This window comes from Eptesicus fuscus, chromosome 20 (assembly GCF_027574615.1).
Source record: "Eptesicus fuscus isolate TK198812 chromosome 20, DD_ASM_mEF_20220401, whole genome shotgun sequence".
In the NCBI taxonomy this organism is placed as follows: domain Eukaryota; kingdom Metazoa; phylum Chordata; class Mammalia; order Chiroptera; family Vespertilionidae; genus Eptesicus; species Eptesicus fuscus.
The window spans coordinates 16,528,653-16,543,955 of NC_072492.1; the positions used below are offsets into that span (position 1 = coordinate 16,528,653).

Sequence of the window (15,303 nt, forward strand, 5' to 3'; positions counted from 1 at the left end):
CCTTGAGCCTCAGCTCTTGGACGCCTGGCTGGAGGCTGGCTGTCCTGCTTCCTGTGACCTTGGGGACTTGAACCGGACTGGGTCCAGGGGGCCAGGGCCCAGTCTCCTTCCCCCACGCTGTTTTCTTTAATCGCTCCTCCCCAGTCGCTTCTACCCCACCCTCTCCTGCCCTAAACTGTTTCCTGGGCGGGAACTGTTTGGCTTTTTCCTGCCCCAGTTAGGGTTGGGGGCGGTGACTGTCGCAGCCCTTGGCCTTCGGGGGACATGGAGCCCAGGAGGGCGGCGCCTGGGGAGCATGGCTGGAGGCCTCGAGTGGCCACGGGGGCTGAGACGGCCGCAGAGCTCGTGTACCATCTAGCGGGGGCCCTGGGCACCGAGCTGCAGGAGCTGGCGCGCCGCTTCGGGCCTGAGGCGGCGGCGGGACTCGTGCCGCTGGTGGTACGGGCGCTGGAGCTCCTGGAAAAGGCTGCCGTGGGGCCCGCCCCCGACTCGGTGAGTCACTGCCCCTCCCTCTGCCACCCGCGGGGTCGCCGGGGGCCTAACCCTGAGAGCCCGGACTCCCAGCTGCAGGTGTCGGCGCAGCAGGCCGAACTGGAGCTGCGGCGGCTGCGGGAGGAGAACGAGCACCTCCGCAGAGAGCTGCGCTGCGGGCCGCAGGGTGAGTGCGGGCCAGGGCGGGGGCGGGGGCGGGGGCGGGGGCGGGCCGCTCAGAGACCACCTCCCGGGCCGCCGCTAAGCACTACCCTTCCTCAGAGGAGCGCGCTCTGCTGCGGCAGCTCAAGGAAGTGACCGACCGACAGCGGGACGAACTCCGGGCGCACAACCGGGACCTGCAGCAGCGCAGCCAGGAGACCGAGGCGGTGAGGGCGGGAGAGGCGGCGGGCGGGCGGGGCGGGGCGGGGCTCCCTCGGCGCCCTGCCCTCCGGCCCTACCGCATGCTCCGCCCGCAGTTGCAGGAGCAGCTGCAGCGCCTCCTGCTGGTGAATGCAGAGTTGCGGCACAAGCTGGCCGCGGTGCAAACCCAGCTGCGAGCCGCACGGGACCGCGAGAGCGAGCGGGAAGGGATAGCGGAGTTGGCTCAGCATCAGGCACGGAACCTGGCCGGAGGTCCTGGGTGCGCACAGAGGCAGGAGCCGGAGCAGGCGACCGCAGGACCCGGAGGCCCGGGGACCTCTGAGGACCCCGTGAGTGCCCGCTGAGGTCAGGGACCTTTCCCAGTCCTCACAAGGGTGGGCACTTGGGAAGTGTGCTGTGCTGCGTAGCAGGTCCAATGGGAAGTTGGAAGGTGGCACACAAGTATGTTCCCCCAGCGGCCTCTGTCCCACTCTCATCTAGAGCGCTGGTCTGTCATCTGTTGTGGTGCCCCCTGGCCTCCCCAGCCTCCCTCTAGAATGACCGTGATGACCCAGGGGCAGAGAGGCGCCAACCAAGGCACCCCTCTGACCAAGCCTCCCTCGCGCAGGCGGATGCCCCGCAGCAGGCACAGTGTCCCTCCAGCGCAGGGCAGTGCGGCTTCCGTCGAGAGGAGCTTGAGCAGATCCTTCAGGAGCGGAATGAGCTCAAAACCAACGTGTTCCTGCTGAAGGAGGAGCTGGCCTACTTCCAGCGGTGAGCGCGCTGGGCAGGAGCTGGGCAGCTGAGGGGCTCCAGTCACACCTGTTCCTGGGCCTCGGGTCACCTGCCTCATTGGTATAAAAACAGTGACATATGCCAGGCACTGTGCTGGGCACTGGGAGGACATGAGGCACACAGCCCCTGCCTTCCTGGAACTTCAACCAAATGAGGGAAGGGGAGTGCAGAGGGTCACAGCAGCCACGGCGGCAGTCAGACACCTAAGGCGGTGTGACACCTAAGCTAATGTTTGAGGGGTATCAGGCAAGTGTTTCAAAAAAGGGTACTTTGGTGTGAGACTTACTTTTGGTATCCCCATCACTTTTCCCCTGCCCTCTCCCCTCCTCTGTAGGGAGCTGCTCACAGACCACAGGGTGCCGGGGCTTCTCCTGGAAGCCATGAAGGTGGCTGTCAGGAAGCAGCGGAAGAAGATCAAGGCGAAGATGTTAGGGACCCCAGAGGAAGCAGAGAGCAGGTAAGTCCCTGCCTTCATTCTCACTGAGCCAGCCCTCCCTCCCTTGTTCTGTTGAGCCTGATGACCCAGCCTGGTCATGCTCTAACCCAGCCTAGCCTCCTCCTGAGTCTGTTGACCTATTCTGGTCACCCTATTTAGCTTGCTGACCCAGCCTGGTCATCTTTTGAGTCTTTTGTCTCAGACTGAACCTATCATCCCAGCCTTGTCACCCCTTGAACCTAACACTCTAAGTCTAGTCACTCTTTTTTTTTTTTTGTTTAATATATTTTTATTGATTTCAGAGAGGAATGGAGAGGGAGAGAGAGATAGAAACATCAGTGATGAGAAAGAATCACCGATCGGCTGCCTCCTGCACGCCCCTCACTGGGGAATGAGCCCGCAACCCAGGCATGTTCCCTCACCATGACCTCCTGGTTCATAGGTCGACACTCAACTACTGAGCCACATCCGGCCAGGCTAGTCTAGTCACTCTTGAACCTGCTAACCTGGCCTGCTCACCCCTTGAGCCTGCTGTCCAGCCTGCCCTGCTGAGCTTGCCACTCTGGCCTGATTACTCCTTGAGTCTACTAGCTGGCCTGCCCTGCTGAGCCTGCCATTCTGCCTTGGTCACTCCTTGGGCCTGCTGATTTGATCTAGTCTGGTCTTGGTCGCCCCTGAGCCTGCCTAGCCACCTCCTAAGTCTGCTGACCTATTCTGGTCACCCTGTTTAGCTTGCTGACCCAGCCTGCCCAGCAGAGTCTGCTACTCTGGCCTGAGCCTACTATCTGGACTGCCCTGCTGAACATGCCATTCTGCTTTGGTCATACCTTGGGCTTGCTGATCTGGCCTGGTCACCCCTTGAGCCTACTATCTGTCCTGCCCTGCTGAACATGCCATTCTGCTTTGGTCAACCCTTGGGCCTGCTGATCTAGTCTGGTCACCCCCTGAGCCTGCATTCCTGAGCCTGCCACCTTTCTCTCTGGATCACACTGCTCCCACTTGCCATGCTTGCTGTGCATCCTGCTGAAGAATCCTGCTAATGCTGTTTCTCCACATCCATTCTTCAGTTCCCTGTCCTGGCTGTATCTGAGAGGAGTGAGACAGTAGCTGTAGAGACCTTCATAGAAAGCCAAAAGGACTGGGTTCAAAGAGCTTCTGGGCTAGTGGACACATGGAGATGCAGGACTCATGGCGGGCCTGCAGAGGGCATGGAAGCCCTGTGCCCTTTCCCCATACCTTGCCCTTTAAAACTTAGGGCGCGCTTAGATCTCAGGACAGCAGGGTGGAAGGATGCTTCTTCCATCTGGGTATTACTGAGTTATAACCTTTTATAATAAATTGGTAATCTAGTAAGTAAAGTAAATAAATAAAGACTATAGCTGCAGCCTTGTCAGAGGTCTGCTGTCCATCAGCCTATAAAATAAAAGTCTCAAGATGTCCTTCATCTCCCCAGTGTCTCCTCCAGCTTTGGGGACCCTGTTGTCACTTTGTTTTCCCCTGCTTGCTCCTGGGGTCCACACAGAAGGCTAACCATAGCTGCATCCCCATTGTCCCTCCTGGCCTTGATAAATGACCCTCACCTCTTTCCTCTCTCCTCTGCCTCAGTGACGATGAGGATGGCTCATGGCTCCTGCTCTCCAGCGATAAGGAAGACCACCCCCCACCCCCTGAGTCCAGAATACAGAGTTTGTATGTTGGGGGGAGAGGAAGAGGCCCCCCCCTTGGTTCTTTTCAACATCCCCTTTCCTACTCCCCTGATGCCCACCCTGCTGCCCTGAGCCCTGAGCGCGCCCCTCCCTTCCTGCTTCTCTGACCTTGGCCCTTTCACCTCATGCTGCCCTTTCTTCTTACTATGTCCCCTTTTCTCACCATCCCCGTCCTCAGCCCATATCCTGATCTCTCCGGCATCCAGGCTCAAAGTACCTCTGGGTTCTCCCCCCAGCTTTGGCCTGTGTTATCGGGGTGAAGCAGAGGCCCTTGAAGCCAAGACCAGCAGCACAGCTCCCAGCGAGCGAGGGGGAGAAGAGGAGGCCCCACAGCAATCCCACTTGGAGCCCATGGGCAGCCCCTGACCGGCCCTGCTTTGCTCTCAGTGAACATCTTTGTCTGGGGGTCTCAGGTGCCCCCGGCGCCTGACCGTGGAGTCTGACTATGGGTGGATGTGACCGCAAATGAGAACAGGACTCCCTCCTGCCCAGCCCGCCCAGGCTCTTTCCCAATCTTGGCCTGAGCCAGGGCATGACTGGGAGTTCAGCCTACCTTCCTTCCCTATATCTCTGAGCTAAGCCTCTGGGGTCAGATAAAAGTGCTTCCTCTCTGAGTCTCAGTTTCCCCATCCATGAAATGGAGAGCTGACTACCTACCTCCCAGAGATTTGCACAGATGGCCTAAGCTAATGTAATAAAGGAACTGCCCATGATATCCACAAACTGTTCCGCGTCTGTCTGTCAGTGGTCGCACCCCCCACCCCCCTCCTCCATTCCCGCCCTGCTCGGCCAGGAGTGAAGGCAGGCTGAGGTTGTCTCACAGGGTTTCCTTGGTCGTCACTGGGTGGGGAGGCTTCTCCCAGCGTGGGCATCACTGGGAAGTATGACCTAATGGAAAACTATGGCTCCCCCCTCACCCCACCCCCGCGCCTGTTCCCAATACCCCAGGACTTTCAGTTTCATCTTCCTGCCCCCTCCAGACTGAAACCAGCCCCTTCAGGCCCCACTCAGCACTAGTGATTGTGCCTGCCCACCCTCAGGGAGGTGCCTCATGGCAGCCCGCCCACCACCGCCGCCCCCTGGGCCTGGTTTCCTCAGGAAGAGCCTTGGGAGGAAACAGGGAGGGGGTTGGGAGCTGTGGGGGCCAGGCCAGCTCAAACCCTCTCACTGCACTGGCCGCCATGGGCCTGAGGCTGCTGCTCCCACTGCTACTGCTCTGGACACAGAGGACCCAGGGGTCTGAGCTGGACCCTAATGGGCAGCATGTCTGCAAGGACAACAGGTGGCTCTTGTGGGAGTCTTAAGGCCGGGGGAGTGGGGGGTGGGGGTGGGGGTGAGCGGTAGCTGAACTGGTGCTGAGGCATTGGGCGGGTAATGAGGGAGGAGATCATGGGGCTGAAGGGAGGGAGGCTTGGGGACAGCCTGGAGGGTGGTGGATAGTCAGGACATGGTGGAAAGGCCAGAGGAGAGGGAAGGGGTTGGGGATAGTGGGCTGTGACTCTTGGCCAGGCCTGCCTGATGGGGCTGAAGCAGCCTCCCACATCTCAGCCAGAGGCAGTGATCCACCTTTGAAACCAGGATACCACCCTTCCTAACCCCCCTCCGGCTGACCCCTCTCCGCCCCACAGCCCCTCTGCTGAGCTCCAGTGCTGCCCAGGCTGGAGGCAGAAGGATCAAGAATGCACCATTGGTGAGTACCCAAGACCAACCCCCACCCCAAGAGAAGGGAGGACACAGCTCAGTGACCTTCCTACCCTTCTGGGGGGCTGATTTCCCGTCCTGAGCCCTGGAGCTAGGGTCCATCCTATGACGCACACACCCAACCCTGAGGGAACAGCTCTTGAGGGGCAGGGAACTGGGAGCCAGTGAGGGGGCTGGGTGTCCCCTGGTCAAGCCCCAGTCCTTCTGACCTAGGTGGGTGTTTTTCAGCCATCTGTGAGGGGCCCGATGCCTGCCGGGAAAACGAAGTGTGTGTGAAGCCAGGCCTCTGTCGATGCAAACCTGGATTCTTCGGGGCCCAGTGCAACTCCCGTGAGTCCCAAGTCACGCCTGGGGGATGACATTGCTGGGCAGAACTAGGAGAGCAGGGAGGCAAAGCAGGTAGGACCGACATCTTAGAACAGCAGGGCCAGAACCTCTCCAGTCTTCACTGAGGAAATCGAGGCCCAGGGACAGGAAGTGACACTCCTGGGAGATGCCCTGAGTCATCTGGGTTTTGCCCATATCCACAGAGCCCTACTCACAGTTTCATTCTGGGCCCTTCACCTTTCAACTCAGGAAGGATACTGGTGGTTCCTATTAATTGCAAAATGGATGCATTCTCAGTCTCCCCCGCGTATACCTGTACATGCATGGAGGGTGGAAGGAGGGCCCTGGCCAGGCTGTCTGTCCTCTCTGGCAGAAAAGAAGGGCATGGGAACAGGACAGCCAGGGGCAGCCATCAGGAATCAGGAATCAGGGTGGAGAGGAGACACGGGGAGGAAATGGGCTTCTCCTGTGCCCCTGTTGGCAGCACCCAGGCCTGCGGCCCAGCTGTCAGCCCAGTGGAGGACCCCAATGAAAGGGAGGAGGGGCATGGATGAAGCCCCCCCCCCCCCCCCCCCCCCCCCCCCACACACACACACACTTCTGTGTGCTCTGGGCGCAGCCCCTTTCCCTCTCAGGATCTTCAGTGTGTTCTGGAATGTGACGTGGGAGGCTGGGTCACTGCTGAGGAGTTTTGTAGTTCAGAGTCTGGGGCAGGAAGTGAGCTTTGCCCCAGGAGGATATGATGCCACATGTTCCAAGGATCTGTTCCTGCCTCTTGGGGGATGGGCCCAGCTCCCTTTGTTCTGGGAGGGGGTCCAAGGCCTGCTTTTGTCCTAGGCCTGAGCCCGCTGACCTTCTTCCGTCTCTCCCCACCCCTCCTTTCCTGCCCCAAGGCTGCCCGGGCCAGTACTGGGGCCCCGACTGCCGCGAGAGCTGTGCCTGCCACCCCCACGGGCAGTGCGAGCCTGACACTGGTGTGTGCCGCTGCCAAGCCAACCGCTGGGGTAGCCGCTGCGAGTTCGAGTGCACTTGCAGCCCTCACGGGCGTTGCGACCAGAAGACCGGCGCGTGCCACTGCGAGGCGGGTTGGTGGTCGACCAAGTGCCACCACCGGTGCCAGTGCAACCCAGTGGCAGCCCGCTGTGACCAGGCCACGGGCAACTGCCTGTGCGAGGTGGGCTGGTGGGGCCGCCGCTGCAGCTTCCGCTGCAATTGCCACGGCTCGCCGTGCGCCAAGGAGTCGGGTCGCTGCGCCTGCTGGCCGGGCTGGTGGGGCCCCGAGTGCCGGCATCGGTGCGAGTGCGTGCGCGGCCGCTGCAGCGCGGACTCGGGCCAGTGCGCCTGCCCGCCCGGCTTCCACGGCGTGCGCTGCGAGCTACCCTGCCCCGCGGGCCTCTTCGGGGCGCAGTGCAGCCGCAGGTGAGCGAGGCGGGTGGGAGCGGGCGACGGGCACCTGCGCGCAGTGGGAGAGAGGCTGGGAAGGGACGGGGAGGGGAGGGAAGAAAGAGGTGGAGGGAGTGTGACGGAAGGAGGCGAGGGCTCGGGGAGAAAGTTGCGGTGCTTTCCACAAAAATCTAGGATGGGCCTGGGGGCGTGGCCAGTGGTTGAGCTTCGACCTATGAACCAGGAGGCCACGGTTCACACAACCGGGTTGCCGCTCCATCCCCAGTGAGGGGCTTGCAGGAGGCAGCAGATGGATGATTCTCTCTCTGAGAGAGAGAGAGGAACATTAATCAATGATGAGAGAGAATCATCGATCAGCTGCCCCCTTGCACGCCCCCTACTGGGGATCGAGCCGCAACCTGGGCATGTGCCCTTGACAGAATCAAACCCGGGACCCTTCAGTCCCAGGCTGACAATCTATCCGCTGAGCCAAACCAGCTAGGGCAAGCTGTATTTTTTTAAAAAAAATCTACAAGGATGGGATGAAAGGGGGGATAAAAGATCCTCAATGCCCAAAGTCCAGCCTCCCACACCCCTTTCATCCGGTTACTGTTAACAACAATAATACTAGTATAACAAGACATACTTAGAAACAGATAAAGAATGACTCACGCACCAAAACCGGTTTGGCTCAGTGGATAGAGCGTCGGTCTGCGGATTGAAAGGTCCCAGGTTCGATTCTGGTCAAGGGCATGTACATTGGTTGTGGGCACATCCCCGTAGGGGGTGTGCAGGAGGCAGCTGGTCGATGTTTCTAGCTCTCTATCCCTCTCCCTTCCTCTCTGTAAAAAATCAATTTTAAAAAAAATGAATCATGTGACAAAATGATTGTATAGTCCCTTTGAGACTCAATAACTTTTAAACTTTGACCAACTCCACCCACAATAACACGTTTTACATCCCACATAACACCCCCCCCACATATATATATATAAATATATATATATGCATATATAACTGAAGTAAAAGCTTAACCAGACAACACATTTATCTTTACTATATATATAACATAATATACAATATGTGAATATATAATATGTATATACTGTAATGTTTTTTATTCTCTCTTTTTTTTTTTCTGCTGGTTGGGATCTGCTATATTGATTTTATGAACTCCCCTCTCCCCTCACTAATGAGTCTAACCAAAGTATATGATCCCAGATAAGTATCTGAGGGAGAAACTTCAAGTAACTATTACAGATCAATGAGAAATTAAGATAATATAAACCTGCTGTAGCTGGTTTGCTCAGTGGATAGAGCATCGGCCCTCGGACTGAAGGGTCATGGGTTTGATTCTGGTCAAGGGCACCATACCTCGGTTGCAGCCTCAGTTGCAGTGTGTTGGGAGGTAACCAATTTTTAAAAAACATATTTTTATTGATTTCAGAGAGGAAGGAAGAGGGAGACACAGATAGAAACATCAGTGATGAGAGCGAATCATTGATCAGCTGCCTCCTGCACACCCCACACTGGGGATCGAGCCCACAACCTGGGCATGTGCCCTGATCAGGAATCAAACCCTGACCTCCTGGTTCCTGGGTTGATGCTCAACCACTGAGCTGCACTGGCCAGGCTAAAATGCTTTTATTTTTATTCATTTTCATGTTATGGGATAGGAGATAAACTACTGAGGTCCATCCCTGAGGTGTGGATGGAAGGGTGGGGAGACGCTGGGCAGAAGGGAGGCAAAGGTTGGGGTAATAACTTGGCTGCTCTGACTGGTGACCCTGGGACCCAGGGAAGGATGAGTACTGGAGTTGGGGGTTAGACGGAGAGGGCTGGAATCCTACTAGAGTTTATAGAGATCGTTTATCCAACCTCTTTGTAGAACAACCTGGGGAAGCGGAGGCGCAAACCTGCATGAATACGTTAGCTGGGACCTGGATGCTCTCCAGGGCCCCTGGAGACCTGGGTGGGCACTCCTTCCATTTGCCCCAGGAGCTTCCCATGAACTTCTCTTCCCACCAGCTGTGGCCACTGCGAGCAGAACGAGCCGTGCTCCGCAGACACAGGCAGCTGTAAGTCCTGCGAGCCAGGCTGGAACGGGACGCAGTGCCTCCAGCCCTGCCCACCTGGCACCTTTGGTGAGAGCTGTGGACAGCAGTGCCCCCGCTGCTGGCATGGGGAGGCCTGTCAGCCAGACACTGGGCACTGTCAGAGCTGTGACCCTGGCTGGCTGGGGCCCAGGTAAGGGGCCAGCCTGCTCAGGGTGGGGGAGACCTTCCTTCAGAATCCTCACCCCAGCTGTTCCCTCCAGGATAGGCGTCCCCTCCCCCAACACACATTCACACAGCCCCCGGGGCCTGCCACCGGGCAAAGCCTGACGGGGAGAGATGGGTGCTGATGAGGCCTGGGCAGGGTTCTCTTCCAACTCCCTGCCACTCAGGCTCCCTGCCCTCTGCTCCCTCCAGCGATCTCTGGTCGGTCACCTGTTGGGTTTGGCCCAGCTTCAAGGCCCTGTTTGTACCTGAGCTTCACTGCTGAGGACCCACAGTTGGGTCCCTGAGTCTAGAAGCATGGGGGACGATGGGTAGAGCCCCCTTTGGGGGCCGGGCCTGCCCCGCCCCCCATTTCAAGTCTTGCCTCACCTCAGGTGTGAAGACCCCTGCCCAAATGGCACCTTTGGGGAGGGCTGTGGCTCAACCTGCCCCCCCTGTGTTCAGGGGGCTTGTGATGCTGTGACTGGGGAATGTGTCTGCAACGCTGGCTACTGGGGACCCAGGTGAGGACTGGGACCCTGGCAGAGAGGCGGGGGCCTAGGTCAGGCCTCAGTGCAAGCCTTTTGGGCTTCTCCACCTTCCATATCCCACCCAGCACCCTCAGAACTGAGAAGTCATTCTTCCTGTTGTGGGGTCTGCATCTTCCAAAGGGGCTCAGAGTAATGCTTATTGAAAAGGCCTGGCTGCCTACCTAGATGGCGAAGCTATCCAGGGGTAGGGCTCCAACCCCCACTGTTGTTTCCCTAAGGTCTTCAGGTAGTAAAACCTAATCCACGTCAATGTCTCCAGTGTCAGATCTACCACCTCTGGGACAGAATCTAGAATAACATGGAAAAGACCTCATTTCATAGAGGAGAGGACCAAGGCCCAGAGAGTTAGGGGCAGGGCTGGACCTGGCTGGCTTCCAGACCCCGAGGATGTCTGATGCCATTGGCATCTTGCTCAGTTCATATTAGTGCTGGGTGGGTAAGGGATGAGGCTCATGAGAAGTGGACTCTGCCCGAGGGCTGGGGGCAAAGGACAGGTTGGGGGTAGTTTCCATGGGAGATGGGCTTAGGGGCTGAGGGATTCTCTCAAATGCTGCCAGGGGCACTGAGAATGTGGCTCTGGGGCAGGAGAAGTCTGCCCAGGCATCATCCAGGGAAGTCTGATGGCAGGGGTGGGGAACAGTGCCCAGAAACCTGCCTTCCTCTACCCCTTGCCCACCTCCACCCCTTCTCACCCAGCCTTCAGCCTGTCGCTCCTTGTCACCCACAGCTGCAACGTTTCATGCCCATCTGGCTTCCATGGAAACAACTGCTCTGCTCCCTGTGAATGCCCAGAGGGCCCCTGCCACCCTGTCTCCGGGGCCTGCCAGCTGGGTAAGGTGGAAAGGAGGGTGCAGGGTACAGTCACCCAGGAAAGACTGGCCCTTTCCATGGGCTCCAGAAGCGCATCATTTGCCGGGGAGTCTGAGCCCACCTCAGAGACATTCCTTATGCCTGAAATCTGTATGGATGCTCTGGGGTCCCCTTAAGATGTGACAGAGTCCCCGTTCCCTGAGAAACCAGGCTAGCACCCAGGAAACGAGCAGGAAGGGCTGGACGCTGGGATGTGCATCAGGCATGAAAACTAGGGCCAGGGCTTGTGGGACAGACCAGCAGGTGGCCCCCAGGCTGAGCAGACTCTCCGTCTCTCAGAAGAGACCCCCACAGGTGGAAGGCTCTGGGGAGGAGGCAACTCAGCTAGAGGTGAGACATGTATGGGAGATGAGAAGGCCCTGCCTTTGACTACTGCTCACCTCCCCCCGCCCCCAGGGTCTCACAGTCAGGATGCCACCCTCATCGCTGGCATCCTTGTGCCTCTGCTGCTGCTCCTCCTGGGCATTGCCTGCTGTGCCTGCTGCTGTTGGGCTGCGCGGTTGGACCCCAAGGACAGGTGAACACTGGCTTTCCTTTTAGGGGTGGGGAAGGGCTGACCTCGTCACACACGATGGGGTCGTTGGGAGTGGCCTGGAGACATCAGGTCAGCCGCTTGCCTTCATCGGAAGCCTTCAGGGAGAGTCACATGCGCAGGGGCAGCAGGCTGGGGAAACTCAAACCCGCAGCAGGAGGCTGAGGGGGTACTAACAGGGGCCAGAGGAGGAGGGGACAGGGAAGCAGCAGGGCAGCTTTGGGCTGGGAGCAGAAGAGACCAGGCCTCACACCCACCCAGAAAGGAGAGTGGCATGGAAGGCTGGGCGGTGGTTTAGCAGAGAATGGGGCTTTCCCAGAAAAGAAGAGGAAGGGTTTGGTGTTGCGGCCCACCGGAGACCGCCGCTCCTAACCAGCTCTGTTCCTTCACAAAACCTCTTCCCGTGTCTCTGCTCCTTGGAGACTCGCCGCATCATGGAGGTCTGGAGCAGGGGCTGTGGGGGCAGGAGGAGGAGCACAGCACAGAGGACACCGATACGGTGACTCGGTTGGTCACGGGCCCACACAAAGCCTGGGCCCTGTTCGCTGGACTCTGTCCAGTGCTCTCTTACAGTTCGCACACTAATCCTCAAGCATGCCATCCTGCGTGGGCTGGGGGCGCTCACAGATGAGCAGGCCCAGTGGCCTGTCCCCTGGGGCATAGAGCCCGGGGCGGGGAGGAAGCCCCTCACAGGAGGACCAGGGCATGTGCCGAGGCTGTCAGAGGAATGGTAGGAATGAAGCGGTCACTTCCAGCATGGGGATGGGGCCAACAGCAGGCTTCCTGGAGGCGGTGTCACTTCCAGAAAGCCGGGTGAGCTGGGACTCAGCTAGGACGGTGATGGCACATAGCTGCCTTTTGGAGAACCCCACCTGGTGCCTCGTGCTGTAGGGGGTCCTGAAAAAAGCTCTGATAGATTGTAGTTGTCCCCATTTTACAGATAAGGTAACTGAGGCCCAGAGAGTTGTAAAGTTTGACCAGAGTTGCTGCCCCAGGTCTGTTTGACTTTAGAGCCATGCTGCCCTCTGTGGCAGGCCCAAATCTTGGGCTCAATAGTTTGGACTTTACTCTGTGGCCACAGGGAGCCACTGAAGTGGACACAGCCCCTCTGTCACCCTTCCTCACTCACACTAACCCCAGGACCTGGATGGGCCTGGACCTTTTCTCCTGCTACCACCCTGCCCCGAGGAGGGGTCTCACACACTGACCACCTCCTATGCCCTCAGGCCAGCGAGTGATGGAGCTGCTGTGTCCAGGATGAAGCTCCAGGTCTTGTGGGAGGCACTGACCAGCCTGGACTTCGCGCTGCCCTGCAGGTCCCTCAGCAGCCACAAGCTTCCCTGGGTGACAGGTAGGTGGGCGCTGAGGGTCGGGGCTGGAATGGGACAAAGCTTCCCATCAGGCTCTGTGCCTGACCTGGAGCCCCCTGCAGTCTCCCACCACGACCCGGAGATCCCCTTCAACCACAGCTTCATTGAGCAGCCCTCTGCTGGCTGGGCCTCAGACGACTCCTTCTCTTCTGATTACGACTGTGGAGATGAGGACGAGGATCCTGCCTACTGCGTGCCACCCAAAGAAGGTAGGGCCCCCCCCCCCCCCCGGTTGCCCACTGGGGCTACTTTAAATACTGTTTGGGAGTCTGGGAATCCTTCTGATCCCTTTGTCCTGCAGATATAATCATTCCCTATGTTCTATAAAGTGTTCAATCTTCTACTGTGGTTCATAATGGAGACAAGCTAGATTCCCGTCCTTACCAAGCTTTTAGTCTGGCGGGCAATGACCAGACCCTTATAGGATGGAGTGATATGTGCTTGGATGGGGGACATGCAAGAGGGGCTGTAATCCAGCCGTGTCAGAGGAGATTGGGGTCAGGGAGGATGTCTCAGTGTTAGTGACATTGGAGTTGAGTCTAGCAGAATCACGAGTTAGCCATGTGAAAGTTAGGGAGAGGTGGGAATGGTGTTTCAGGAAGAGGGAGCAGTGCACACAGGCACAGAGGGGAGAGGGACATGGCTGTGTGGCATTGAAGGGTTTTAGCTTGGACAGAGTGTGTCATTAAGTCAAAGAAGGGTGGGAGGTGAGAACAGAATGGAGAAGTAGTGGTGTCTATTGACACTGCTGTGCCTGCCTCTTTGCATCCTCACCCTCCACTTCGCCCCGTGTTTGCGGCCTCCCAGAAGATGCTGACCTGGGTACGCAGGATGGGTTGGGGTGGTCAGCCCAGCTCTGGCCAAACTCTTCTGTCTCCTCCGCCAGGGATGGTCCCTGTGGCCCAAGCAGAGTCGCCAGAGGCCAGCCTGGTTGATGGTCCCTTCCCACCCCCCGAGGATGCCTCCACACCATTCGCCATCCCACGCACTTCCAGCCTAGCACGGGCCAAGCGACCATCGGTCTCCTTTGCTGAAGGCACCAAGTTTGCACCGCAGAATCGCCAAAGCTCCGGGGAGCTCTCCAACCCGCTCCGGAAGTCCAAGCGGCTCTCCCGGGGCGGCCAGCCAGGTCCTGAGAGCCAGGAGGCTGAGGAGTCCACAGGCCCTGACAAAACAGAAAGGGACAAGGTCCCTCCTGGGGCACCCAGCCCCAAGGATTCAGCCACGGGCCACCGCCGGCTCCCACTTTGTGGCCGGACAGTGGCTGAGCGCGTGGAAGCCATTGAAAGCAGTGTCCAGGAGAGCTCAGGCTCCGTAACCACAATATACACCTTGGCAGGGACACCCCGGGAATCTGAGGGCCCGGTCCGGTCTGTCCTCCGCCGTTTTGGCAGCTTCCAGAGAGGCCAGGCAGAGCCCAAGGTCAAGAGTGCCATCCCCAAGCCTCCACGTCGGGCATTGAGTCGGAACAAGGGCAGATCCGGGCTGGCCTCTGGCTCTGCCAGTCAGAGCTCTGGCCCAGCCCCGAATGAGGAGCCCGCTGGGGCCTCGCAGCCTGCAGGGACTGGGCCAGAGCAAGTGGCCAGTGGGCTGAGGGATGGCATCAAGAGCTCAGGGGGGGTCCAGGAGCTGGCTCCCGGTGGCCCCCCAAAACAGGATCCCCAGAAGCTGGCTGACGAGGAAGGGCAGGAGGAGCCCCAGTATGAGAATGTTGCACCCATCTCTGGGCCACCAGAGCCCTGAGGACCGTGAATTTGGGGAGTGGGCAGGCTGTGGATGGGGGGTAGGCACAAAACTGCCTCTGCATCAGATTGTATTTTGTGCTGGAAAAAGGTCCCAGGGCCGGGAAAGACCTACCAGAACCTCTGCCCTTCCGTGGGGAAACATCTGAGGTAGAGGCGAGTTGGCTCTGGGCCCTGGCGGTGTTCCAGGGAAGGTCTGGAAGGCGTGGGCAGAGACCCCACGGGATGGGGTCAGGAAGGGGAGTGAGACGGCTGCAGGGACTTTTTTCTGTTGTCCTGGACTTTGCTTACCCCAAAAGGCTATTCTTTCCTTCATTTGCAAAATATTTTTCTGAACTGGAAAACAACCTAAATGTTTGATGATAAAAGATTGGTTAAATAAATATTTTTTATGATGGGTTCCTAATCAACCACGAAAAATTATGTTGTGTAAGAGAGCGAGAAAGAGAAACATCGATGGGTTGCCTCCCACATGGCACCCCGACCATGTGCTCGTACCCGCAACCTGGGTATGGGCCCTGACCAGGAACTGAACCCGCCACCTTTGGTGTAAGGGACGATGCTCCAACTGAGCCACACTGGCCAGGGCTTATTTTCTTTTTAAGCTTTTGTATAATTTGCATATTCTCTAAAGTGAATATTCTTTTCACTTTTCTTGATTGAACTTTTTAAAAAAAGTAATGTTCTTTGTTAAAAGTAAATAGAACTAACGTTATGGACATGTATGAAGTAAAAATGAGATTTCCCGTCTCCTCAGAGGAGTCTGGGGGATCAGGGAGGCCAGATTTACTTTTCACT

The 15,303-nt window shown here is 58.1% G+C and overlaps 2 protein-coding genes across 8 annotated transcripts; both read left to right on the top strand.

Moving 5' to 3' along the window:
• The first annotated feature begins 58 nt into the window (after positions 1-58).
• Positions 59-4,488, top strand: RILP (Rab interacting lysosomal protein). Of its 6 annotated transcripts, none has more exons than XM_054709127.1 (8): positions 162-492; positions 565-658; positions 754-860; positions 951-1,184; positions 1,463-1,608; positions 1,964-2,086; positions 3,671-3,754; positions 3,978-4,488. In XM_054709127.1, exons 1-8 carry the CDS (start codon positions 265-267, stop codon positions 4,135-4,137), a joined length of 1,176 nt encoding a protein of 391 aa, XP_054565102.1. In that variant the 5' UTR covers positions 162-264; the 3' UTR covers positions 4,138-4,488. The 6 variants fall into 6 exon arrangements, with proteins under 6 accessions (XP_054565103.1, XP_054565101.1, XP_028010846.2 ...); XM_008147951.3 differs by having other exon boundaries at positions 166-492; positions 4,008-4,488; XM_054709128.1 differs by having other exon boundaries at positions 59-658; positions 3,950-4,108.
• Positions 4,489-4,933: 445 nt separating this feature from the next.
• On the top strand, positions 4,934-15,155 carry SCARF1 (scavenger receptor class F member 1). Of its 2 annotated transcripts, none has more exons than XM_008147878.3 (11): positions 4,934-5,053; positions 5,400-5,461; positions 5,701-5,802; positions 6,693-7,218; positions 9,211-9,429; positions 9,836-9,964; positions 10,719-10,822; positions 11,258-11,378; positions 12,620-12,744; positions 12,863-12,972; positions 13,650-13,811. In XM_008147878.3, exons 1-11 carry the CDS (start codon positions 4,953-4,955, stop codon positions 13,761-13,763), a joined length of 1,713 nt encoding a protein of 570 aa, XP_008146100.2. In that variant the 5' UTR covers positions 4,934-4,952; the 3' UTR covers positions 13,764-13,811. The 2 variants fall into 2 exon arrangements, with proteins under 2 accessions (XP_008146100.2, XP_008146099.2); XM_008147877.3 differs by having other exon boundaries at positions 4,935-5,053; positions 12,826-12,972; positions 13,650-15,155.
• The last annotated feature ends 148 nt before the right edge of the window (positions 15,156-15,303 follow it).